Consider the following 26,276-nt stretch of genomic DNA (forward strand, 5'->3'; position numbering starts at 1 on the left):
TAAAATTAAAACGACAACAAGAATCTATTGGGTAATCTAAACTGAAAATATAGTAAAGACAAGGATAGAGTATGACGGAACATTTTTTTGGTACTTTGCATGCTTTAATTTTGCCAAAATCTCAGGCAAATAGAATGAAAAGTCCCATAAACACCACATCCTCTTTTGAAAAAAGATAAAAGAAGACATCAAATCCTAAAAGTTAGCCTTTTGTTTAAGCCCTTTAAAACAACATATTTATTTTAAATTTTATATTATGCGGGTTAATGAGTCATTACACCATATTGTAACAAAAATTAAGGGGCTGTTTGGCAACATCTGAATCAGTAAATCTGAACAATTAAGCTGTCTGAATGGGTAAGATAATCTGAACCATTTGACCATCTGAACCAATAAGAGCTGTTTGGTTAGACATCTGAATGACTGTGCAGAATTACTACTTTACCCCTCTGCAGAATTATGTACTGAATGAAATGTATTTGTTTGATCAAAAATCTGAATGACTATACTAAATGACGGATAATTAAAATAAAGAGAATTCAAAACAACATAGAAAATCTAAATTACACAAATCCTTCATAATCCATAAAACACATACTAAAATTCAATACAAATTTATACTTTGCGTACAATTCAATTTTAACTGATCAAACTAGTTGATTAGCTATTTGGTCACGCAAATTATTCATATAGTGAATTCCTTGTGAACCCCATTCTATGTCATGAACTGACTCACTATTGTTGTCTCCACCTTGTTCTTCTGAAAATGTAGTGTCCTCGTCGTACTCCATAAATAACTGATCAGAAATATTTGATTTCCTTATAAAATTATGTACGGCGAAGCAAGCAATCACTATGTCCCTTTGTTTTGGAAAAGAAAAGGGAGCCATTCGCTGTAGGATTGGGAATCAGGCCTTCAAAACACCATACGATCGCTCAAAAACATTTCTGAGTTGTGCGTGAGCATGATTGAATTTTTCTTCCTTAGTTAACGCACGTCTTCGTCGAAAATCATGTTCAAAGCACGTTTCCAATTAATCCTAACCATTTCTTTAAACAATAAAAGCAAATGCGTTTCCACAAAATCATGTTCAAAGCAAATTAGTTCAACAAATTAGGAGCATGTTCAAAGCAAATTAGTAAAATAGTTCAACAAATTAGGGGCATGTTCAAAGCAAATCAACATACAAATAAAATTGTTGTATGTTAACCCATCGGAAACTTTAATCTCGATTACACACCCATTTTATGAATTTTATTATCTTTGAGGCATTTCATCAAACACCTTATGTGCATATATTTAACTCAACAATATTCATATAATTCTATAGTCAAATCATCCAAATTTTCATTTCAAATCACATATTGTTCAGTTATTTATAAACATGGATGCAAATACAAGAGCACAAGATCGATTTGCCTCGTACTGTGGTGGTGGCTAGAAGAGGCGAGATTTGATGGTGGTCGGAGCCGGGAGAAGCGGTGGTGGTGGTTGGGAGAGACGATGGTGGTGGCTGGAGAAGCGGTGGTGGAGGTGCCGACGGAACTGTGGTGGTGGCTGGAAAGAGAGGTTAGGGTTTGGAGATTTGGGGTAAAAGTGGAAAACAAAACCTGGACCATTCAGACCTTAATGGTACCATTCAGCAACCCTTTTTTGCGAACCAAACACCTATTTAGATGACCGGTTCAGCAAAAAGTGTCTGAATGGCCCCATTCAGACACAAACAAACAGCCCCTAAGCCTCCAAAGATTAACAAGCTACTTTTATGATAAGACAAACGGACAACAAGCCCCCCTTATTGTAATTAAACATGAGATTTGTAAAGGTCAACGAGTCCTCTAAGAGAATAAAAGAAATCTAGAAAGTCAAATAAATTAAAAACTTAAATTTTCTGAGTGTTAATTGAAATACTGTTAAGTGGTAGCCGATGATATGGTTTTTCGGATGAACGTCTAAGCCAAACTTTAAAGTCAGCGTATGTCTGGTTAAGAAACCATAGTTTGGGTAGAGTAAGATTACGAGGCTCTTAAAATTTAAAATTAAAAAATACGGTAGCCTAACACAAAATAAAGTCGTCGGTCTAAAAAAATCGAATATTAAGCTTGTTGAGTGGGGACTTCTCACCCTCACATAGACACATACATGTGTTTCCGTCATGCAAGTCTAACACGTTTAATTGCATATCTAACCAGGCAACACAATCTATTTATTAAACAAAGCCACCAAAACACAATTATTTCTATATATTTTGAAGAAAACTTTGACGAGCACAAGCTTGACTCGAGGTTGTGTGTGGTACCTTAAAACAACCTAAAACTTGACTCGTGCTCAGCATTACAATGTGAAACTAATACACTGGGCTATTAATGGCTCGACGAGGCTAAATGATCTTGCCAGCTGTCATACAAAGCTCGAGCTTGAGGATTAAACGAGCTTTATATGAGGCTCTTGATGGCTTGATTTTAAACGAGCATTATTTAAGGCTCTTGACGGCTCGAAGAGGCTACAAAATCTTGCCATACAAGGCTCAAACCTGGGCTCGATAATCAAACAAGGCGGTGTCAAGGACCACGAATCCATCCGCTTATGATTATGGTTCACTGGTTTCGTCCTACCTTGGACTCATCAAGCGAGCGACAACAGCTCGCAATCAGTGATGCGTTCGCCGTACAAACACTTTTTCTCTCTCTCCTCCTCTCACAACCACTTACAACCTACCTCTCAAAATTGAAGAATAACACCCACATAATTTAGAGGACGTTACAACTACTCCATATAATACAGAAATCTCACTTACAATAATATAAACAATATGCAGCACCTACTAAGATGCTATTTGTTTTTCTGAAAAAAGCCTGCACAGACTCTTTTGTTTGCGCCGTACAGAGTCGCAGACCACGAGCAGATATTGCCATCTGCAGATTGTTTGTTTTCTCGGTGAAGACTTGGCTCATCTACTTTTGAGATCTTCTAAGGTTTACAGAAGGTTAAAACACCATACTCCACCAACAACCACTGTCCACCACCACTACCCACCGTCCATCACCACCACCACCCACCATCTATCACCATCGTCCACCACCCACCACCGCCTTCTACCACCACCACCGCCGCCACCATCCACCACCAACCGTCCGCCAGTATTACCATCCAGCAGCACCACTCACTACCACAGTTTGTACACCACTACCAGTTTATTTTAGCAATCTACATATGTTAAAAAAACAAATGGTCTTATTATTACAGACTGCAGAGGTTTGATCCGCATATTCTTTTACAAGTAACTGCATTTTTTAACTCTGAGAAAATAAACACTACTTACCTAAGGGCTAAGGCTCTAATCTACACGAAATGAAAACAGAGTCGTATTGGTTTGAAATTTGAGTGACACGTCGACTTACCAATAACTTAACAGTGTCACGTGCAAACAATAAGGGGTCCATTAAGTACACAATTACAGGAACCTTCCGTGCCCATTACATATTATTATTATTATTATTATTATTATTCACACACCTCATCCCAACGCTCTCAGATCCATCCATCCCATCCTCACTGTTGCAAACACCACTCCGGTATTCATCTTCTATTCACTAAAATTGGCTTATCATGTAATTACTTCCCATCATAATAATATGTAAGATCTGAATGAACCACAAGCTATCCACACCACCAACAATGGCGAAACGGTTACCCGTTAGGGCTTGGTTAGGGCACCAAATCAACATGGTATTGCTGGTGGGTGGAAACCACACCTCCTCCAGGTTTTGCACTCGCTAGATCTTTTGTTTGTATCATCGTTTGTTTAAATTATTCAATTCAATTCAAGATTACTTCAATTTAAGCTTTAAATCATTTAAGTTATTCAAACTGCTTGATTTCCCAATGGTGTTCAAAGCCTTGAAATGGCAGATCCTCCGTGGATCACTCGCCTGGCGGTTGGTTCTCCGACTGATTTTATTCGTATTAGCCATGGTTATTGTCTCGGTCACTCGTATCGCTCACGAGATCCGTGTTACTGAGCCCGGTTTGATTAGTATTGATAAGTGTTCGCTAGGCGGATTACTAGTCGACACACCGGGGTGTGTAGATGGAGAGAATTTCACAGTCAGTGTGATTCGGGAACTGATGAATCAGGAAATGTTAACTCTAGACGCGAGAGCGTTGTGTGTAGGAGACGCTTCGGTGTCGATTGCGTCGACATTGCGAGAGTTATGGTTTTCGAATGCAGTTGGGGTTCGTAGGAACCCGATAATGTCGCTTTTCCGTAGACGGTTTGAGCACAAACTTGACTTTGAGTCCGATTCGTTCGACTTTGTGTTCTTGAGGACGATGGATAGGGCTTCGGTTCCGGCGATTACGGTTTTGGAAATCGAACGGGTTTTGAGACCCGATGGTGTTGGGACGATACTTGTGGGTCCGGGTAATTGTCATATGCGAAGCTTGGTGCGATCGGCGACGCCGGTGTCGTTGATGTTGAGGAGTTCGGAGATTATTCATGTTTGTGGGATTAATTCGTTTACGTTAATCGTGTTCAAGAAGCATTCGGAAAGCGTTGGATTGTTTGATAACTATAAGCTTCCGAACGACTGCCCATCTGTATCGAAAAACAAGCCTTTTATGCAGTATCTTGACCCTATTTCGGCTCACGAACCGACAAATGTTTCGTATTTGCCAAAGTTTGTGAATCTCGCAACGAGAAAGCGGTTGATTAATATCAACATGGGAGCAGGGGAGCTTGATGTGAATTATCCTATCCATCCCGACGCGTTTAATGTTTACGTGGTTGATCACAATGTCTCTGCACTCACTTCACATGTGAAAAAGCCTGGCGTCACGTTTGTTTATCATCCGGGACTCGTTGAGGATGATAAAACGGAGTCTAATCTGATGTCAATTGATTATCTTGAAGCTCCATTGCACGAAGAAGAGTTTGAGTTCATTGACTGGTTTAAAGAAACCGCAAAAGATGGTGATTTCGTGGTGCTTATGATGAATGCCGGAGCCACACAGTTGAAGGTGTTGGTTGAGTTGTTTGCGAGTGGAGCGATATGTCATGTTGACGAGCTTTTTGTTAAGTGTTATGATGGGATTGATTGTGGGACGAGTTATTGTAAGGACTGCGCGAGTCTGTATGATGGTCTTCGAAATGCTGGCGTGTTTGTGCATCAATGGTTTGGGGAGTGAGCCCGACCCGTTTGTTTTATTAGCTTTGTTGCGTGTTGTGTCGAGAATAATGAGGTTAGTAAACCGTGAGCCAGTGAGCCCGTATGACGGTATAAACCTCCGCGTTTGTGTTTGTGTTTGTGTTTGTTGTTTCTTCATGTCTACAGGACATGAATTGTGTTTTAAGCTGTAATGTTTTTATGTTTAAACTTTTAAGTAATGTGTGTTTGTTTGTTTGTTTTTGTGCCTTGTTTTTCTTTGCTAATTGGATTAAATTCATTAACCAAACATATAGTTTTAATTAATGCATGTAAGTATAGGGAAAAGTTATTGTACGATAATCGCTTAACATATACTAGGTACGCGAATTAAGCTCAAGTCTAATACAAAAAACGTTCAATGTTAAAATTCAATATGCTCAAATTCAGATAAGTTTTTCATAAGTGCGATTAGGGGCGAAGGTTCCATAGGGCCCGGGGTGGCCCCGCCCTACTGTTTTTTACGTAGCAGGGTGAATTAACCCTTTTTTCGCATAAAAAATTGTATATGTGGTGTAAATTTACTAGTTTTGACCGAAAATTTAGCACGAACCCCTCGTTTTTTATTTTTTTAATACATTTTGACACCCCCAACGAACTCGTCCGAGCTTCGCCGCTGATTGCGCTCAAAATTCATAATTACGCTCAGAAAGCGTTTTTCGTGAAAAAAATCAAAAGTAAGTTGAATTGACGATTAAGTTTTATTTTTTTGGATGATCTGATGATTAACTGGATACATACTGATGTTTTTAAGATCATGTGATATAATTTCATGGATCAATTTTATAAATAAGGGTTTTCTTGTACCTAATATATAACACTTAAATATATGACACTTAAAAACAGTTGATTTAAAATTTTATTTTATTGTTGTAATTATATCCAAAGGCTTGAATATATAACACTTATCCAATGCTTGATGCAAAACCACTATCGAGCCGGAGGGCTCACTGGAAGAAGTCTCTCTATTCTTATGGAGTAGAGGTAAGGCTGTCTACATCTTACCCTCTCAGACCCTATCATAGCTTTGCTATTTGTTGGATTTACTGAATACGATGATAATGATGATGTTTATAATTATAAATAAAAGATTAAAAAACTTCAAAAAATGGATAATAAACTATTTGTAAGATCAAACTAATAAAGGTTTTGCAGGTTCAACGAGTCATGCATAGAATGATATGACTCCAAGATCCCGAATGTAGTTTTTAAAAGATTGGGTTTTGCAATTCAGAAAGGGTAGCGGCGCAACTTGTTGTTCGCTTGCCTTCTGTTTCGATGAGATGTAATCACTACCTTGCTTATTACAATTAAATTTCAATTCGATTTAAATTAATAAAAATAAATAAAGGTTCATTCAAATTTATAAGCTATCATCATCATCGTACTCAGTATATCCCACCAATAGCAAAGCTATGGTAGGGTCTGAGGAGGGTAAGATGTAGGCAGCCTTACCTCTACCCCATAGGGATAGAGAGGCTGCTTCCGGTGAGACCCCCGGCTCGATAGTAGTTTTGCATCAAGCCTTGGACATAAGGCACATAGCACTCAATCATCGGGACACCGGCTGATCGGTGCATGTACCCTTATCTTTCAGCTATCAACGCCACTACATGATGCCTGATTAACCGTCCGTCACTTTTAACGTTATTTTCACGAGATTAGTAAAATAACGTCAAAATTAGTGCAATTTCACTTTTGCCCAAGCTAATACTTATATATTTTACAAGTTAAAGATCAAACTTTTTGAATACACACAATCATCTCAAATCTGGATCTCATTTTCCAGAATACAACTATTTAAAATTACAAGTGTACCCTCATTAACTCAACACCAAATGCTTGCAAATCAAGACTCAAAAGTCAAAAGTCAACCCTACAAACTTCCTTTTCAATCTTACAAAAAACATTTACTTCATAAACCTCCAAAAATAAACTCTTAAACTGTACAAAATAACCTAAAAACACAACACGAAATGCTTCTTTAGTCGGTATTAGTAACAGCATCGGTTATACTCCCGTCATGTATTTGCTCGCTTTTTAACTTATTACGTTTGCACCAACATACAAATTGAGGTATCAGGCCGATCTCTCCCACAACCCACGGGTGAACCGCAACCATCTCTAGACTCAGTCTTTCCGTCGGGTCTGTTAAAATATAACAATTCTGATATCAGAACAGCTTTTGAATAAAAGTTGAGTTTTGTTAATAAATATTTACTCACCTTTGCAGAGAAGCCCCTCGAGTAGGTTCTTGAGTTGCGGGTTCATACCCACAGGGAGCCATATATGATCGTTAACGATCTGCAAAACAATCCAAAACATTAAAAAGATTCTAAAGTTATGAGAAATCTACATAAATGCCACGTGGCGCACCTTATCATACGTATCTTGCAGGGTGTCACCAAGAAAAGGATATTGTCCCAAAATCATACAATACAAGGTAACTCCAACCGCCCACGTGTCAGCAGCTTTGCCATGATAAGTTAGACCTATTTATTTTAACTTATGAGTAATTGATTCTACAAATGTCAATCTTGACTTATAAGAGTCAAAAAAGTCAACTTTGACCAAAAGACCTTACCTAGACAACATTCGGGAGCAGTGAACACAGGAGTGCCAGGAGATCGACGAAGCTCGTCTTTTTCATCCTAAACAATAAATTTCAATATAATCATCATTAATTAATAACTTAAGTCAAAATTACAGAGTTTGACTGTTGTGACATTAAATCTTGAACAATAAAAATAATGTAAATGATGTGTTTTTATACATATGAAAGTATGATGAAAGTGCAATGACAGCTTTTTATCTTGTTTCCTTATTAAATGGGATACATTTAATTTTACATAAAGGACAATAGTTAGATGGAACATGCCGGTGACAGCGTGATAATATATTTAATGAAAAAATTGAGTATCCTTTGGATGTATTATATAATTATACAAAAGGACTGAAAATGTAAATAATGAGAGAAATAATTTATTACCTCAAAAACCTGGCTGACACTAAAATCACCAATCTTTACCGAGCCAGTTGCGGTAACAAGAAGATTATCAGGTTTTATATCACCATGCACAACATTCTGAGATTCAAAAAAGATAAAAAATTATAACATTAAAACATAAGGAAAACATATTAAGTTGATAGATAAGACTCACATGAGAATGGAGATACATTAATCCGGAAACTATATCACGCAAATATCTCCTTGAAACGTTTTGATCCAAGCCACCTGGCGGCCCCGCACCCTCAAACACCCATTTTCCTTCCACATATTCTAGAACTGAAAAATATTTAAACAAGTTAAAAAAAAACTAGTAATTAATAAAAAAGTCTAAGAAATTTAACCCAAGAAGACGAAACGGTTGTGGCTTTTTCATACCCATGTAGAAATGATCGGTGTTTGGGTCATCGATAACCTCAAACAGATTTACTATATTGGGATGATTTAGCATTTTCATAATTAAAACCTGCAAGCCAGTTAATAAACAATCCATCATTAATCAATAGGATTATCATAATCTAATTCACTTAAAATGAAATTTTAAATAAATACCTCACGCAAAACATCAGTCATTGCGGTTTCAGACGGAGTGACACGTAGCTTTAATAATTGAGACTTGTGAAACGCCTGTATTCGAATATCATATCTTTCATCATAATCTAAACGCTATATTATAATAAAGAATCAAAATCCAAATTTTGGTAAACTACCTTAATTGCATAATGCTTCCCGTCCACTTGGCTTCTGTAAAGAACCTATTAAAGAGATACAAGCCAAACAAGTGAAGATTATTAACATTTTTAGTTACCAGAACGGAAGTTCGTAAAATCTAGAAATATATGAGAATTACCACTTTTCCATAGCTACCGGAGCCAATTTTGTACTCGCGAACATACTCATTTACTGTCTTGTTCCCATTAGCATCCTAGACCAACGGGCGAAACAAACATAAATAAAAACATGGAGAAGAAAACAGCTTCTAACATAAAATGCATACGCTCACAAAGAAAATCAGGGAATGGTGGTAATAAGAACCGGGATTATATATGTGGAGGCCACCAAAGTATTCAACTTTTTTCCATGTCGCATATCTACGTATGACGGTATGATACTACTTTCTTTCACCAACATATACGTTTTTTCTTTTTTTTCTTTTTCACAAAACATGTTGGATGCCAAAAATGACATTCAAACTTTTGAGAAAACAAAACTACCTTTAATGAGGTGTCAGCATGTTATAGTATCTTAATCAAAATCTTAAGAGAATATCAAATTACCAAAAGGTAAGACAACAAATAAAATTATCAAATCACCTCTGACCGGACAACCATTCGGGTCTCCTTAACAGGGACCTCCCTGCAAATCAAACCATTTTGCATTCTGTACAAAAGAATATCTTCAGACCGCTTTGATGGATTCTTGAATTCTTCATGATCACCCTTTTCGCTTTCAGACGCGTAATCACCATAAGAGCCATTATCTTCTTCTTCTACTTGTTCTTCTTCATCTTCTACTTCATCATTTAGCAGCAACTCTTGTGAAACACGGTCCTGAATGTGGGAATTAGGCGTAATTTTATTTTGCCGTTTAGAAGATGAGAACCCGAAACAGCCACAGCAGCCCATTTCTACCACACTTGCAAAAGACTGTCCCTTTATAAACATTGATACTTGACCTTAGCTGAATGTAACAGTTACCAACTTTACCAATCCTGATTCCTAACCAACAAACAAAATAAATCCTGAATCAAACAACTAAGGGTGCAAACGAGCCAAGCCGCTTGCGAGCCACTCGAGATCCGATCGATAAAAAGCTCAAAACAAGCCAAGTCTTATCGATCCCGAGTTTCAAATAAAGCTTACTTAGTTATTGAGCACAAGCTCGAGCCTTGTATGGGAAAACCGTTTAGGCCCGTCAAGCCTTAAAAGAGCCTAGTGTGTTTTTAACTTTTTAACTCTTTTGGCCTTCCATATATTAATTTCACGCTGCAATGCTGAGCTCGAGCCAAGCTATGGCCCGTTTAAGATACTGCACACGAGCCCGATCCGAGCTTAGGCTCGTTAAGCTTTTTCTTATAATATATAAATATAATTAAAAGCGTATCCATATTATTAATAAACAAAAAACAAGCCAAGCTCAAGCTTGAAAAACAACTCATGAGCTGAGCTAGAGCTTAGGTTCATTAGTCGTTAAGGTGTTTCTTAAAATATATAAATAGCTAAAAATATATACAAAATTTATACATAATAAATGAGCCGAGCTCAAGCTTTAGAAAAAAAGTATTCGAAATGAGCCAAGCTTTGACACGTTTAAGGTACTTCACAAGAGTACAAGCCGAGCTTAGGCTCATTAAAAGTTTTTCTTAAAATATATAAAAACATTTAAAAATGTATATATATTATGTAATAAATAATAAGCAAAACGCGGCTGAGCTTGAAAAATGATTCACGAGCTGAGCTTGAGATTTAGAAAAAGTGCTCAAAACGATCCGAGCTCGAGCTTCGAGCTTGGCTCATGAGTCATTTTTCAAGCTCGAGCTCGGCTCGTATTTTATTCATTAAACAATATATATACATTTCTAATTATATTTACATATTATATGAAAAACCTTAACAAGCCTAAGCTCGGCTCGACCTCGTGTGCGGTACCTTAAACTCACCATAGCTCGGCTTAACCTCACCATTGCAGTGCGATATTAACACATTACATAATTACATATGCAAGGCCAAAAGAGTAAAAAGTTAAAAATACACTAATTTCGTAAACGATGTTGCCTATTCGAGGGCTCGTTTAATACGCTAGGAATAATAACCATTAAATTACCCTCACCTCACCTGTTACAGATATTAGGAGCAATTAAGCTAATTAAATCTCCTGCTAAACTCCAATTAATGCAGTTGATCAATTAAACCTAATTACGATTCAAATCCAATAACATCAATAATAATAATAATATAATTGATTTAATAATTAATAATAACAATAATAATAATAGCTCCAATTTATTATCAATTAGAACAACATGAGCATTAACAACAACAACAACAAATAATAATAATCATAATCATAACAATAATAATAATAATAATACCTGGAATGAGGATGAAATCAAAATTGACTAATTGATTGATTGAATCTGGTGGTGATAGGCGGCGCGTGAGGATATATATATGTATGTATGTATGTATATTATGCTCCGGCGTACGGACGGCAAAAAATATGGTGGTTGCGAGGTGGAACGGTGGGTGAATGATGGGTGAGAGGGCCCAGGGGTATTTTTGGTATTTTATTTTTGTTATTGGGTATTTGGGCTCTGGTTATCGGGTTGTGTTTCTTTAAAAGCAACAGATTTTGAGATTTTGATTTTGATCGGTATCGGTTACGTTCGTTATGATACTAGTATAAAACCTGAAAGTAAACTGGTAAACGTCTAGGAGAGTAGTGGAAGTCGTATAGTGTATGATACACAAAAAAGTATTTAAAACGACGTTTATTGGTCAGAAAAACTCAGTCGCTGCGGAAATAGTACTGTGAGGTGACAATTTTTTGGCCGGTATCGGTTAACATTCAATAGAGGGAAAAAGACAAAAAAAAAGAGGCTGGACGTTGGTAAAACCCCACATTTATGATGGCAAGTTGAAGGGTTAACATATTTAAAAGAAAAAGGAAAGACAAAAAATGAGCGGTTGTTGGTAAAACCCGACCTTTATGGCGGCAAGTCGAAACGGTGTGTTTAGCATCAGCTATATTCGTTACGTTAACTCATAGTATTAAATATTTAAAAGAAACAGAAAATCTGAAAAAAAATCCCAAAATATAAGCACATTTATAAAAAAAACATCTTTAAAAACATGGACATATTAAAATATTCAAAAATTCCCTTGTGAAATTCATAAAATATTGTTTTTTTTTCTTTTTGTATTTTTAAGATAAACAAAGATCGGCCACCCGGGTATATCCATTAACAAAAGGTCATCCGCATCCGTGATTGGAGACAACACTGATGACTCGGCATTTGTCAATTCTAGAGGATGCCCACGTGTAAACCCCTGGCTCGGGCACGACATAATGTCAAGAACAAGACTCGAACTGAGCAAATGATGACCTTTCATAAAAAAAAATCATCGAGATACCGCTAAAGCACTGCTTCTTTGTTATAAAGTGTTGTTTTCTATAAACTCATGTATCAACTTCACACCATAATTTCCCGATGATTATTAATTAAGATAAAGCCCACTTTAACAAACAAAGTTGCTTCAAAATCCCAATTGGAGCTTATTGCTTACTTGACCAAAATTCATTAGATGCCGCACCCAATTTTTTATTTATATTTTTAGCCACCCATAAGAAGTGCAATATTGCATGGTGAAGCAAAGTTTATGTATGCCTTCCCATGTGAAATACGCTACAATTACATATCAAGTTATACCATTGCTTTTATAGATATAAAAAATTACTTAAGCATTTATTTATCAAAATAAAATGCTGAATATGTTAACAACTTAAAACTTGTTCAAAATACTTACAATCTTACAATTTAACTTATTAAAAATCTATTTGATCATTTTTTTTATATATAAAAGCCTTTCTAATCACATATATTATTATTATTATTATTTAACGAATAACTCTTACCTCTATGGAAGAGGACTTCTATTTAGATTTTGAGTTGAGCGAATATTCACATTCTCATACATACGGTTTTTACAAACATGGTAAGAACGCTAACTACGATTTTGAGAATTGACAAATCAAGTATATTGGGATGGGTGGGTCCGTCATACCAGCCCTTTTTATTGGTTTGGCAGTTTAATGTTTCGATGGTTACATATTCGATTTTCCTTTTCAAAATCATGTGCTTATTTTTAAAAAATTAAATGATAAATAAGGGATCATAAATATAGAAGATATGCATAACTACATATTCTAAAAAAGAAACAAATAATAATAATAATAATAATAATAATAATAAATATGAATAATAATGATTAATCGGTTGTTTCTATTTACATGACCAGTTCCAAGATTATACCAATAAACTTTGAAAACATATCATTAAACTAGAACGTTTGGATATCAAATCAACTGACTTGTTTCAATTTAGACGGTGCAATTTGTTTAACCGTTTTCTTAGCCACCCTACTTTATAGTTTTAACTAGTAATTATTAATTTTGATAAACATAACCTAACTATCAATCAAACAGAATATATGTGGTAGTCAACAGAATCAAAGATTCTATGTACATTGGTATGTCCTAATATGAATATGTTGTTTAAAAAGTCAAACGGATATATTTGCTTGATAGTCAATTCTCATTGTTTTGAAAAGAAAGAAAACAAGTTGACATAAATAACTTATTCCGAAGTTAATGGATTCTATAACTTTATCACCTTATAAATTACCACCTTTTAATTTCCTATCATTTCATTCATACTTCTAATAACATTAAACACACACAAATACACATAGCTTTTGATTGATTAATTATATTAATATGGGGAAGTCACCTATCATTTTGGTGGCTTTCCTACTCATCTCCATCTCTATTGGAGCAACCGCGGCTAACGACGCTAAGGACACGCCGCCCGCCACTAAACATCCACCATCACCCGCACCCAAGACACCAGCACCTGCGCCCACGCCCAAGCCCAAGACACCAGCACCGGCTCCCAAGACACCAGCACCCGCACCTAAAACTCCAACACCAGCGCCCAAGCCAAAAACACCGGCACCTGCGCCCAAGACACTAGCACCCACGCCCAAGCCCAAGACGCCAACACCTGCGCCCAAGACTCCTACACCTGCTCCCACACCCAAGACACCTGCACCCGCGCCAAAGCCCAAGACACCTGCACCCGCTCCCAAGCCCAAGACACCAGCACCCGCTCCAAAGCCTAAGACTCTAGCACCTGCGCCTAAGCCCAAGACACCTGCACCCGCTCCAAAGCCCAAGACTCCAGCACCTGCGCCCAAACCCAAGACTCCTACACCCGCTCCAAAGCCCAAGACTCCAGCACCTGCGTCCAAACCCAAGACTCCTACACCCGCTCCAAAGCCCAAGACACCCGTTCCAAAGCCCAAGACTCCACCACCAGCACCAAAGCCCAAGACTCCACCACCAGCACCAAAGCCCAAGACTCCGCCACCAGCACCAAAACCGAAGCCAAAGCCAAAGCCTCAGGATGATGCTACTAACTATGACGACTTGACACCCGAACCACAAACAGGGTGTCAACGGGCGTTTTGCAAGTCGAAAGGAGCTTGCTACTACAAGACACTCACTTGCCCAAAAGAATGCCCACAGAAGAAGCCCAAGAAGAACAAAAAGAACAAAGGGTGTTTCATCAATTGTGGTAGCAAGTGTGAAGCCACATGCAAATGTAAGCATCCTATATCATTAAACTCTTCTTTAAACATTTACAATCATACATGAACATATAACTATGTTCAACCAACATGTCACATAACTAAAACTAAATGTTAGCAACCCATTTCATCAAAATCTTCTTTAAACATTTACAATTATACGTGTACACATAACTTATGTTCAACCAACATGTAACATAATATTAAACTTTGGTAGGGAGGAGGCCGAAATGCAACGGGTATGGCGCGTTATGTTACGACCCACGGTTCATAGGCGGCGATGGAGTCATGTTCTACTTCCACGGCGGTAAAGGCCGCGATTTCGCTCTTGTCTCGGACACCAACCTCCAAATAAACGCGCACTTCATCGGATCACGACCAAATGGTAGGCGTCGTGACTACACGTGGGTCCAGTCGCTCTCGATCATGTTTGATAGCCACACTTTAGTCATTTCCGCCAAGAAGGCGGCACAATGGGACCAGTCCGTGGACTCGCTTATTGTTAAATGGGACGGTGAAGAAGTAACCGTCCCATTTGATGGAGACGCGGAGTGGAAAACCGACACTGGGGCAAGAGAAGTGGTGATCGAGAGGACTGATGACGTTAACACGGTTAAAGTAACCGTTGAAGGGTTGGTATCGGTTAACATGAAGGCGGTCCCCGTGACGAAAGAAGATGACAAAGCTCATAATTACCAGTTACCGTCAAATGACGCTTTTGCCCACTTCGAGTTGCAATTTGAGTTCCCGAATCTTTCAAACGAAGTCGAGGGTATTTTGGGAAAAACGTACCAACCCGGGTATGTTAGCCCGGTGAAGAGAGGCATAGCAATGCCAATAATGGGTGGGGAAGATAAATATGAAACTCCATCTTTAACTTCCCCTCTATGTAAACTATGCCGGTTTCAGACAACTGCTACTACTACTGCTACTACTGATATCAGTATATCGCAATACTGATAAGTTATTGTACTTTTACAATCTTTTGATTCGCGATTAAAATGTGTTATAAAGTGCTAATAAGGAAATAACTCCATAATTCAATTAATATGCAAATAATATTGTTTCATTCAATGATCATATGTTCATGTCATATTTGACTATTTTCAAGTGTTTAACGCACACGAAGCTTCAACGGCTAAACTTTTAACTACGCCTATACACGGTTCACCGAAGGTGGTTGCTGAGACTTCAATGATGCAAGTTCTTGACCCAATGCATGCCTGCAGTGTTCACCATTTGTAAACTAAATTTGTATTGAACATATATGCATATTAAAAGTCAAAGTTGACAGAGTTGACCTTTTGTATAATCAAAAGTGCGGTCGTACTCTGGCATTCACCGTGACTAAAACTTCCACATTTTCCTTGAGGAGTTCCAAAGCTAGCAAACTTGATTGAAGATATGACTTGGTTAGGATGAGGGCACTTAAGCGAAACTCTCGGCTTTGACTCTAGCTTTAACTTTCTTGTTGACTTGTCTTGACTCCATGCTTCCATTGGGAGCGGGTGAGATTCGGAGACGTGTGAGCACAAACTTTCCAATTCTTGTGTCACGAACGAGATTTGTGTCGGGTCTCCACCAATTTCCTCAAACAAGACCAAAACATTCCCGGTTGACTTCAGCCATGACCGAGGCACGTGGTAGCTACAAGATTAATTCAGTTATTAAAAAGTTAGAAACTTTATGAATTATGTTGAATAAACACTTCAAGATTACTTCAGTTATTAAAAAAGTTTGAATTTTTATGAAATATTTTGAATAAAGACTTCAAGATTAATTCAAATATTAAAAAGTTTGAATCTTTATGAAGTATGTTGAATAAAGACTTCAAGATTAATTCAAATATTATTAAAAAGTTTGAAACTTTATGAAGTATATTGAATAAAGACTTCACTTACAGATTTTGTGATGGTTTCCCACAACCCTTGAGGCATTTTGTTGGGCCAAATGACCCTTTGTAACTACACTCTGAGCAACCACTAGTTGGAGCAATATACGCAGGCCAATACCGACCGATGCTTTGACCATTGACCCACGCCTCACCTTTTCCCATTCCCGTGAAATCTATCGCAAGTGGAGTATCACCCGAAGGAGCATCAAAAGTGGTCTGTTTCAAGTTTCAACATAGTTTCTTGTTTAACATATAACACTCAAGTCAAAGTTTGACTTTCAGGTTGACTTTGATATTACCTTGTACCAAGTCAAAGGTTGACTTTTAGGCGACCCCGACACCCAAAGTGAAGAACCACCACTGCCCAGGCCTAGTGCTTCTCCTTTGAGTCCAATCTGATATGTCCATTGCTGAGACGAAAGGTCAACGGTTGACCCGCCCGTGAGCTCCACTGGGCCCGTAATACCCGCACCCGTTTTGTCGAAAAAGGCACCATAGTTCTATAAAGATAAATATGAAATATTCACTTGTTGCCCACATCAAATACTTTGACATTTACAGAAGTCAAACCTGAAGTCCAACGGTCAAACTCAAGAGATCGAGTTTGTTCATTCCATGTTTGAGAGTAATGGGAAAATCTTTAGAAAAATCAGGTTGACCCGCAATGCCAATCGCACTACCTACAAGTTAAAAACAACAAAGACTTGTATAAGAAAAAAAAGACAACAAAATATTTCATTTTTGTTCTTTAAATTCTTGTTTTCTTGTACCTTCAAGTTGACCATTAATGAACAAATGAAGAACATGACCGAGTGATTTCACGTGAAGAGTCGTTTGAGATTCACCGTGAAGAAAGGGCTCGTCACCTTTAACATCAATGCTGCAAAACGATAATATTATTACAACGATAATCCAAACGATCCTAAAATGATCGTAAAGGTAAAACTAAAGTTCTTTTACCTTATTGAATACCATAAATAATCACTTTGATCAGCCGTCGTGTTTATTTGCTCCACTAATCCCTTTTTATCGAATGCATCGTTACTTGATATCCCGACAGGCTCACTAACATAACTCCAATCCGAAGAAACCGCCTTTGAATCACTTACTTCATCTTTAACACTTGTAGCCACAAACCTTTTGATAGTAGCCATAGAGTTTATCTGTCAAGTTTTTAAAAAGTCAACAAGCTTTGACCTTTGGGTCAAAATTAACCAACTTTATTCGAATTTTTACGAAAATAACCACATCAAATATGATAACATTTATCACAAAAAGTATCTTCTTTATTTTTAATATGCAAAGAAACCAATGTGATCAATGAAATAGATACGCGATAGGTTTGACCTCAAAAGTCAAACTAACCTTTGCAGAGTTGAACACTACATTCTTGCAGTCAGGCAAGATGCTAACAGACCAAGCGGGTAAGTTATAAGAATTGCCGTTGAAGTCAACCGTTGCATCATTTTGTGTATCAACATTTGCCAAAAAAGCAGCACATGTTGATGATGTTTTATAAACACTCGCCTCTACATTTTGACCGAGAGAAGTAGTTGTTGGATCGGTTGCCACCAACGCCTCTTCACAAAGCTTTATGGCCTTATGCAAATCCTTTAAATGGCCCCACTTTGGTTCTCGAGGCGCCCCTGCATAAAAAACATTAAATGAATATTTGAAAGCGATTACGTGATATGAAATTATGAATAATGAAAAAACCATACCGTATTCATCGAGTGGAGCGTCATAATCATAACTCGTTGAAATAAACGGTCCACCCGTCGAATGACCAAAATTAGTCCCACCATGATACTGCAACGAGTCGTGCAACATATTGTCGAACATTAAATATCTTTTACATAATTAAGTTGAATAAATTAAGTTAACATGAGATAAATTTACACTAACCATGTAATAGTTTTGAAAAGTTCCACCTCTTTGGTAAAAACGTGCAACTGCGTATGAAATATCTTCCACGGGTCTATAAGGCACGGCCCCACCAAACGAAAGAAACCACCCGGTCCAGTTTTCGGTCCACATTGTGGGCTTGTTTTCAGAGTTCGGTTTGTACCCATCGCAGTAAAACCCGTTGCAAGTGTCAATCTACATTCATAATAAAAGAAAACATACATCAATATTAACATCTACCACTCAGGTTTTTTTTTTTTTTTTTTTGTTTGTAAATTTGTACTACAATTGGATCAGGCGCGTCTTGTTGCTGACACATGACCCATGGCACTCCTGTATCCAAAGACGTAGCCATACTCGCAGCCCAGTTGACATAAGATTTTGCAGCAGGACCATAACTGCTTTGAATGTTACCGTATTCGTTCTCAATCTGTCATCAAAACATGCACATACACCATTTAATATTTAAGTAAAAATAATAATGTGTCACACTTTTTTTTTTTGAACGACTAATTTGGATCACTCACGGACCACTGGAGTGTCATCGTGCCACCAGTGGTACCACGCGATCATATCCACCACCAAGCCACCAATTCAAGAGGAAACTCGATATTTGAGAAAAACCCCCTCTTGTGAGATTCGAACCCAGGACCTTATGGTCACACTAAATTGCTAGAGCTAGATAATAGATATGATTAATTAACTAACCTGAGATAATATTATCGGTCCACCTTGAGATGCATATAACTTCTCTTCCTTCATCATGTTAACTATCTTGGCTGTAAACCGTTTCATTTCGGCCTAAAATATATGCGATTTGGTTAACAAAAATGAACAAAATCTAAGGTTTTTTTCTTTTTTTTAATACTAAATACATAATAATAATAATTAACCTTAAACGGTTCGTTATCTGTTCGAAGCACGATTCCAGGTATGAAATGTAACCAGAGTGGAAAACCACTGCATTTGAGAAATATAATGAGCATCAACATTGTGAATACTAAAGATCAAAAGAATAAAAACTGATACGAACCCATAATTCCATTCGGCGCAAACATAAGGCCCAACTCGAAGATGCACATAAAGACCAGCATCAGCAACTAATTTGACAAATTTAACCAAATCTTTTCTTCCTTCAAAGTCATACTGTTGAGTTTCAAGATTTTGTTATTACCCAAAATACTCAAAAAAAAAAAAAAAAGAGTTGAATTCAATAAAATTTTATAAATTTAAGCAAATAAAAAAGGTTACTTTTCTTTGCATATGGCTGAGAGTGAAACAACAAAAGAAAGATGCAAACTTTATCCTATTTCTAGAACACCAAAATATCAAGATTCTTGAAGATCAAAGGAAACAACATAAGAAAGATTAAAAATTTATAATTTTTTTCAAACACCAAAACATCAAGAAAATTTTACCACCAAAAAATGGAAAAAGGGTATCACATTATCAAGAATCTTGAAAATCAAAGGAAACAACACAACAAAGTATTAAAAAGAACAGATATAAAATCATCACTTTATCAAACACCCAAACACCAACAAACACTTCCCACCAAAAATATGCAAAAGGGTATCTAAGTAAATATCTATCAATTACAAATTTACAATCACAAAAAATAAACAAATACCAAAAATATGCAAAAGGGTGTCTAAGAAAACATCTATAAATTACAAATCATATTCCAAGATTCTTAAAAATCATTAAAAAAAACAAATACCAAAAATATGCAAAAGGGTGCTAAGAAAACATACATCAATTATCAATTACAAATCATATTGCAAGATTCTTAAAAATCATTATAAAATAAATAAATAAATACCAAAACTATGCAAAAGGAAGTTTAAATAAACATCTATCAATCATATTCCAAGACTCTTAAAAATCATTAAAAAAATTAAAATAAATCATATTCCAAGAAACATTTCCCACCAAAAATATGCAAAAAGGGTTATCTAAAACATTAATCATAATTTATAAATCATATTCCAAGATTCTTAAAATTCTTAAAAAAAATAAAAAGAAATCATATTCCAATGTCAACTATAATATTATAAATCACATTCCAAGATTTTTACAAATTTTTAAAAAATCTAAAAGTAAATAATAAATAAACAAACCTGGTTTCTAACAGGCTCATGCAAATTCCAAAAAACATAAGTTTCAATCACATCCAAACCTCCTTCTTTAGACTTCTCAATAAGCCCTTGCCACATCTACAATACAATATTATTAACCAAATATAATAATAATAATAATAATAATAATAATAATAAAAAAAAAGTAACACATCACATATTCAGTGTAGTGCACCCTCACTTACATCAGGTGTACTCCGAGGATAATGAATAGAACCAGACACCAACACCCTCCGTTGACCGTTGACCACCACCGCCCGGTGATCATACGTCACATTAACTCCAACCACCACTGTCACCAAAAACAAAAATATTAATACTAATAATAATCTCTTCATTATCATTATAACTTTTGTTAAGTTGTGTATTGTGAAGTGGATGAAGAAGATGAAGTTAGAAGATATTATTTATAATGAGTGAGGTGATGACGTCATGTTTATCAATATGTTGTTATTATTTGAATAAAGGTCTAACTGGATTTGCCGAGAATTATGCAAGACAAATATTGCATTATCTAAAATAGTAAAATGAAGTAAATATCATTATTATTATTATTATTTAAACGGCCAATGAATCCTTCAAATAAGCTATTGACTAAATTTACCCATCGAGATACAGGCAGTGTCGGGTTGTCGATTGACCCCTGGCCCCGACATCGTGATAGGCCCGATCCTTTTTATAAAAAAAATTATATATATTCTTTTGAAAAAAATAAGTATTATTTAACTCAACTAATTTAAGGCCAAATTTTTGGCACAATTTTTTTTACGATTCTTAAAGACGACCATAGATGCAGGAGAAGCCATCACCTAAGGTAAGGCTAGCAGCCGAATATACGACAGTGCTGTGAGATAAAATTCGTTCAGTTCAAGGATCCAACTAGTGAACATCAATTACTCGCTTAGTATCCCCGCCATCACTTGGTATCAGGAATAATAATCAATGCAATTCCACGAATCATGGCTAGTCAAAGATGAAGATATTCTCTTCATAAGTTATGCCTTATATATAATTGTAATTATATATGTTTTATTGTAATATACAAAGTGTGTTTGATTATACTACTCTTTTAATATTGTGGTTGTTTATCATCTTTTCTAAATCATTACATTCTTATTACTTGGTGTCGCCGAAACTAAATGATGAGGGACAGGAATCGAATACGGGTCACGTTAAACACCAAGTCTCTTTCTTGTCACTCCACAATCAGTTCATTGACATTAAATAATAATAATAATAATAATAATAATAATAATAATAGTAAAATTGTTAAAAAGTGGGACTGCAAAGATTGGTGAAATATTTTTCTTGGTGAGATTTTACAATAAGGCCCTTAGACTTTGATTGTTTGACATTTTGTACCCATGTAGTCTTATTGATCGGTTTGGCACCTAGAATATTACTTTTGGATGTGACATTGTTTTTTGAAATTCGAATACAAATATTTACGCATATGTATCAGATAAGTTAAAACTTTATATTTTATATACTTTCAAATTTAGTTGTTTTTATCTATGCTTATAAAATGTGATTTTTAGAAATAAAAAAAAAACTACTTTTAGTTTATGGTGTTTCACATAAATTATATGGTATGTCATTGTAGATAATGTATTAAAATTGACAAGTTTGACTAATGTATTTTTAGATGGACATGCTTTTTTAGCCCACAAGTTACATAGATATACATGATTTCAGTCAATTAATGGAGCCAAAATCAGACTTACCAACTATCAAGAGATATGATCAAATCAATTAATTATGAAAGAGCAAATCATGTTTGATCAATTTGTTGGAGTGATTGTTGCCACACAATTAGCTTGCATATAATTTGTATTTAATATTATCCTAGATATTAGTCATTGTATTGTATTTATATTAGTCATTGTAATTGTAATGTAATTATACAATTTGTGGTTTCATAATATATTCAAAACGTTAATACCAACTAAGCAGGCTAAAGGCTTAGTCAACGCCTAATGCACTGAACTTATGCAATTTGTCACGTGTATACTTCAAGGATGAGACATGTGTCATGTAGCAAGCTAAGTTAGTTTGCAAGTCCATATTACTGGCCGACAATGTCATGCAACCTTAGAGACTAAATTAGCTATCATCTTATTCGTTTTAGCTTTCATCTTCAATTAGCCTTTATCTTGTCGGCTGATGACATGGACTTGCATATAAAGGCTTTAATCAACTGGATTAAAAAATGTTTATGAAATTTGTAGGTTTAAACATGTCTATTTATTTTGTTAATATCTTCTTAATAGATTATCCCTATGTTAAAAGAAACTCAAAATATACTTAAAAGGCTAATATGTGGGTGAAAAAGTAATTTTGTGGGCTCGTTATTATCCCTTCATTTAATTCAACATGTTTTATGAATATGCTTTTTGAATCCCTGGACTTTCATTGTTAGATATATTGTATCCATGTAGTTTTGTCCTCCCATGCAACATGTTCCTAAACAATTTAGTAAATTTGATTTTTGATTGTGTAGTTTTGTCATTTGTTTTTTCTTATATTTTTTACTTTATTGGATGTTATATTATAGGTACTATTAACTAATAATAGTTGTTTAATTTTTGAATGATTTAAAAGGTTATGCACATATCAAACTATGACTTGTGTTTTTCATATGCTGTAAATTCGATACAATCAAGTTTTGTATATGTTTAGTGTCCTATTTAAAGATGTTTCGTATTTTGCTCAAAATTTACAATTTTCATTCAAAAATCTTTTTTTTTTCACGTTTTTATACCTTTGACAAATAATGTGGTCAAAATGTTTTGAACAAATGTGGTTGACGTAAGTTGTTCTTGGACTTTGCATGCCATATTTAAGCGGCGTTGGTTTGGTTTATGTTTTTAATAACCGACTTTATTTGAGAAAATAAACACTTATTTTATGTTGTGTATTTGCGTAGCTGGATGATGAATTCGATTAATGATGCAAACATGTAATTTTGATTTCAATCTTGGTTTCTTGAACAACTGTCTAAATTAATCTCTAACTCTTGAATCACTTTCGAATAAACATATTTGTGGGTTACACACAATGATTTATCGAATAAAACAGAGATTTACGTTCATGGAATTGAATTTGATTATTTCTGTGAATTGATAAAGAACCAGAGAACAAGTAACCGTATTTTGTTTTGTATATACGATCGAGAGAGTCAGAACATCCAGGGAATGAAAAAATATCGATTAATGTAATCCAAATCCAATTCCCATATGAGCCCCAAACAAATTAATTAAAAGCTCATTTGACATTACACTTAAGCCCAAATTACACTTAAGCCCAAGTAAATAATTACTCAAAACCCAAATCGAATAACAAAGCCCAAATAACATTTAGAATTAAATCGAGCCCGCACTCCATGTCACCTAACTCGTTTAATATCTGACGTTATTTCCTTAATCGACAAGTTAATCCAATAACACTAAAATAACCAATATTTTTTAATTTGGTTAGATGCTATATAAGTTCTGTTGTGCCAAATGGGAAGCGAAAGTACGATCCCAGAAAAAAAATATTAAAAAAAAGACTTAATATTTATAATTCGTTTTAGACCATCAAAATGGTCCGGCCGCTCGTGTTTTTCACCCTTGAAACTAAGCTAACTATAAGATTCAATGTGTATTTATAATTAGACCGATGTACACTTGTGAGTAGCCCCAAAAGCTAAGAAATAGCCGTGACCAAGACGACAAACACATAATTTGGTTGGTAGTATTATTTTATTGTTTGTTATCAAATTACTCTATATATAAACAATGTATTAAATTTATAATATTTGTTGGTTGCTACCAGGAGCTTAAATAATGGTACAATTTTAAGACAAAATAGACATCTTTTATGTTTAGTTGTTTCTTTTATATACGTCCTTTAGCAAAAGAAATGACAGAAAACATCTTTTACGTTTAAAAACTCTATCACATTATATCCTTTGGTCCTAACCCAGATAATTTTTTTCGTTAAATCTAGTCATGTGCAAGGCACATAAGGGTATTTTTGTAAATTTACATTTTATTTAGATATTTAAAACCAAAGCTTAAAATTAAAATATGTACTCCTCTCTCTCTCTCTCTCTCTCTCATCATTCATCATTCTTTCTTCATAGCCTTCCACCATCTTCTTGTTTCCACCGATTTAACCCCTAATTGTTGCAGGTTGTTCAATTCCGATATGATTAAAGTCCGTATGCAATTACAAGGCAAATAAGCTCCTGTTCCTGTTCCAAACCCTAATCTCCGTCTTGCGTTTTCATATAATGGCAACGGAGAAGTTGCCATTCCGGCGGCGGCGACCAGATCTGGACTGGTTTCAGTCGGTTTGAAGATTTACCGAACTGAAGGCGTTGTGTTCCAGCATCTCCGCCACCTTTCTCTGGCAGACTTTGTACTCTACTACCGGAATGGGGTAGTAGGAGATGGCACCAAAGATTAATAATAGTGCCTTGAACCAAAACGAAAAAGAAATCAATAAAAACAAAAGAAGGTGTTTTTTTTTCAACATACGTGTTTGGACCTAAAAAGAAAATTTAATATTTTTTTTTTTTTCCCGAGCTACCACATTGTGTTCACATTTAATTACATTTTAAACTTACCTTAAAAAAATTATAATGTAATTAAACCCATTTGATAAACTCCGAAACCTACATTAAGCTCTAAGAGCATCCACAACGGTGCTTCTCGTATGGATCCGAGCCAGTTCATAGATGAGAGAGAGAGAACGTTAGACGTCTGAGATTTCGCACGGAGGTCCAATGTTGTGAATAGTCTAACCTGTAGGTATTCTATTAATTTCAATTAAGTTAATTACATAGATGGTCCACGTGCTTTGAGCAAAGCAACACTTTTATGTAACAAGGTTTAAAAGAAACAAGTTTCTAGTTTAGGGTTTGTGGTTTCAATTTTGTAACGTAATTGGGTTTTAAGACTAAATCTCGTTAAATTATCCGTTAACCCAAACCAATATTCCGGATCTCCAAAAGCCAATATCCATATTTTCGAACATGAGATAGAATTCGGATACTGACTTTTAGATGCTGAAATATGAATTATGTGATCATATTTATTTTTATTATTCTATTGTAATTACATGCATTATATTTCAAAAGTTATCACCAGTGACCCATTCTTCACCCATTTCATACTTGTGAGAGTGACTGATGGCTTATTTTTCATCATGTCACTATGACTATAATTGGTCATTCTAGTACGGTAGTACCTAACTTTAATTAGAAAAAAAAATAGTAAAAGAAAAACTACTTATTTTTGGTTCTTCAGTTTAAATATTTGAACTAAGAAGAAGATATTCTTTTGCAGAATTCTAAAGAAGATAAATCATACTATTCACCAAATCCTTAAGATAATTTAAAAGTGAATTTAAGTGGATTCAAAGATGAGGCATTTAAAATTGAATTCAATTAATTATCTACATAAAAAAGTAGTTGTGCATCATTATTATGATTTAGTTGAATCATTATGTGAGCATATTTTTTTAATAACCTTTATTTATCTCTCACATGATAGGTTTTAATGATTTGTCATGTATCATTTAGGATTACCGGGATTCATCTTTTAAATTCATATGAGTTCGTAAAACACCAGTACTTGCATTTAAACCACATGAACTAACAACCAATAACCCATATATTACACAGGGCGAAAGTATTCATATATAAAATTCTTAAATCTTTATGTACATATTATAGGTGAAAAGATGTATTACATATCAAAAAATCTAAAATA

General features: G+C 35.4%; 4 protein-coding genes across 4 annotated transcripts; 2 read left to right on the forward strand and 2 right to left on the reverse strand.

The window, feature by feature from the left end:
• Nucleotides 1-3,886: 3,886 nt before the first annotated feature.
• LOC143579841 (uncharacterized) lies at nucleotides 3,887-5,188 on the forward strand. The gene has a single exon (XM_077063023.1). It carries the CDS (start codon nucleotides 3,887-3,889, stop codon nucleotides 5,186-5,188), a length of 1,302 nt encoding a protein of 433 aa, XP_076919138.1.
• Nucleotides 5,189-7,154: 1,966 nt separating this feature from the next.
• On the reverse strand, nucleotides 7,155-9,966 carry LOC143579850 (serine/threonine-protein kinase GRIK1-like). Its single transcript, XM_077063031.1, has 11 exons — nucleotides 9,526-9,966; nucleotides 9,063-9,137; nucleotides 8,923-8,967; nucleotides 8,765-8,839; nucleotides 8,591-8,678; nucleotides 8,367-8,491; nucleotides 8,195-8,290; nucleotides 7,790-7,856; nucleotides 7,582-7,697; nucleotides 7,431-7,509; nucleotides 7,155-7,353 (listed from the first exon to the last, which is right to left on the reverse strand). The coding sequence occupies exons 1-11, from the start codon at nucleotides 9,874-9,876 to the stop codon at nucleotides 7,190-7,192; spliced, it is 1,281 nt and encodes a 426-aa protein (XP_076919146.1). The 5' UTR covers nucleotides 9,877-9,966; the 3' UTR covers nucleotides 7,155-7,189.
• Nucleotides 9,967-13,708: 3,742 nt separating this feature from the next.
• On the forward strand, nucleotides 13,709-15,540 carry LOC143579842 (uncharacterized). The gene is made up of 2 exons (XM_077063024.1): nucleotides 13,709-14,594; nucleotides 14,798-15,540. The coding sequence occupies exons 1-2, from the start codon at nucleotides 13,709-13,711 to the stop codon at nucleotides 15,538-15,540; spliced, it is 1,629 nt and encodes a 542-aa protein (XP_076919139.1).
• Nucleotides 15,541-15,664: 124 nt separating this feature from the next.
• LOC143579831 (beta-galactosidase 8-like) lies at nucleotides 15,665-20,865 on the reverse strand. The gene is made up of 16 exons (XM_077063016.1): nucleotides 20,703-20,865; nucleotides 20,500-20,595; nucleotides 19,413-19,525; nucleotides 19,273-19,339; nucleotides 19,088-19,180; nucleotides 18,666-18,809; nucleotides 18,380-18,574; nucleotides 18,196-18,283; nucleotides 17,840-18,120; nucleotides 17,435-17,637; nucleotides 17,245-17,354; nucleotides 17,045-17,154; nucleotides 16,774-16,974; nucleotides 16,482-16,690; nucleotides 15,882-16,227; nucleotides 15,665-15,803 (listed from the first exon to the last, which is right to left on the reverse strand). Exons 1-16 carry the CDS (start codon nucleotides 20,859-20,861, stop codon nucleotides 15,687-15,689), a joined length of 2,532 nt encoding a protein of 843 aa, XP_076919131.1. The 5' UTR covers nucleotides 20,862-20,865; the 3' UTR covers nucleotides 15,665-15,686.
• Between the last annotated feature and the right edge of the window lie 5,411 nt (nucleotides 20,866-26,276).

The sequence above is a fragment of the Bidens hawaiensis genome, unplaced genomic scaffold (genome assembly GCF_021521415.1).
Source record: "Bidens hawaiensis isolate Kalapana, Puna unplaced genomic scaffold, B.hawaiensis_p1.1 tig00029992_1, whole genome shotgun sequence".
Taxonomy (NCBI): domain Eukaryota; kingdom Viridiplantae; phylum Streptophyta; class Magnoliopsida; order Asterales; family Asteraceae; genus Bidens; species Bidens hawaiensis.

What these genes read in the sequence shown, in the direction of transcription:
- LOC143579831 (XM_077063016.1), bottom strand. Translation starts at nt 20,861, where the DNA reads ATGATAATGAAGAGATTATTATTAGTATTAATATTTTTGTTTTTGGTG. An exon ending in GACCGATAATATTATCTCAG is followed by an intron (nt 18,810 to 19,087) that starts GTTAGTTAATTA and finishes TTTTGATGACAG; the next exon opens with ATTGAGAACGAATACGGTAA. An exon ending in CTTTTCAAAACTATTACATG is followed by an intron (nt 18,284 to 18,379) that starts GTTAGTGTAAAT and finishes GACTCGTTGCAG; the next exon opens with TATCATGGTGGGACTAATTT.
- LOC143579841 (XM_077063023.1), top strand. Translation starts at nt 3,887, where the DNA reads ATGGTGTTCAAAGCCTTGAAATGGCAGATCCTCCGTGGATCACTCGCC.
- LOC143579842 (XM_077063024.1), top strand. Translation starts at nt 13,709, where the DNA reads ATGGGGAAGTCACCTATCATTTTGGTGGCTTTCCTACTCATCTCCATC. An exon ending in GTGTGAAGCCACATGCAAAT is followed by an intron (nt 14,595 to 14,797) that starts GTAAGCATCCTA and finishes AAACTTTGGTAG; the next exon opens with GGAGGAGGCCGAAATGCAAC.
- LOC143579850 (XM_077063031.1), bottom strand. Translation starts at nt 9,876, where the DNA reads ATGTTTATAAAGGGACAGTCTTTTGCAAGTGTGGTAGAAATGGGCTGC. An exon ending in CCGGTAGCTATGGAAAAGTG is followed by an intron (nt 8,968 to 9,062) that starts GTAATTCTCATA and finishes TCTCTTTAATAG; the next exon opens with GTTCTTTACAGAAGCCAAGT. An exon ending in CGAGGGGCTTCTCTGCAAAG is followed by an intron (nt 7,354 to 7,430) that starts GTGAGTAAATAT and finishes ATATTTTAACAG; the next exon opens with ACCCGACGGAAAGACTGAGT.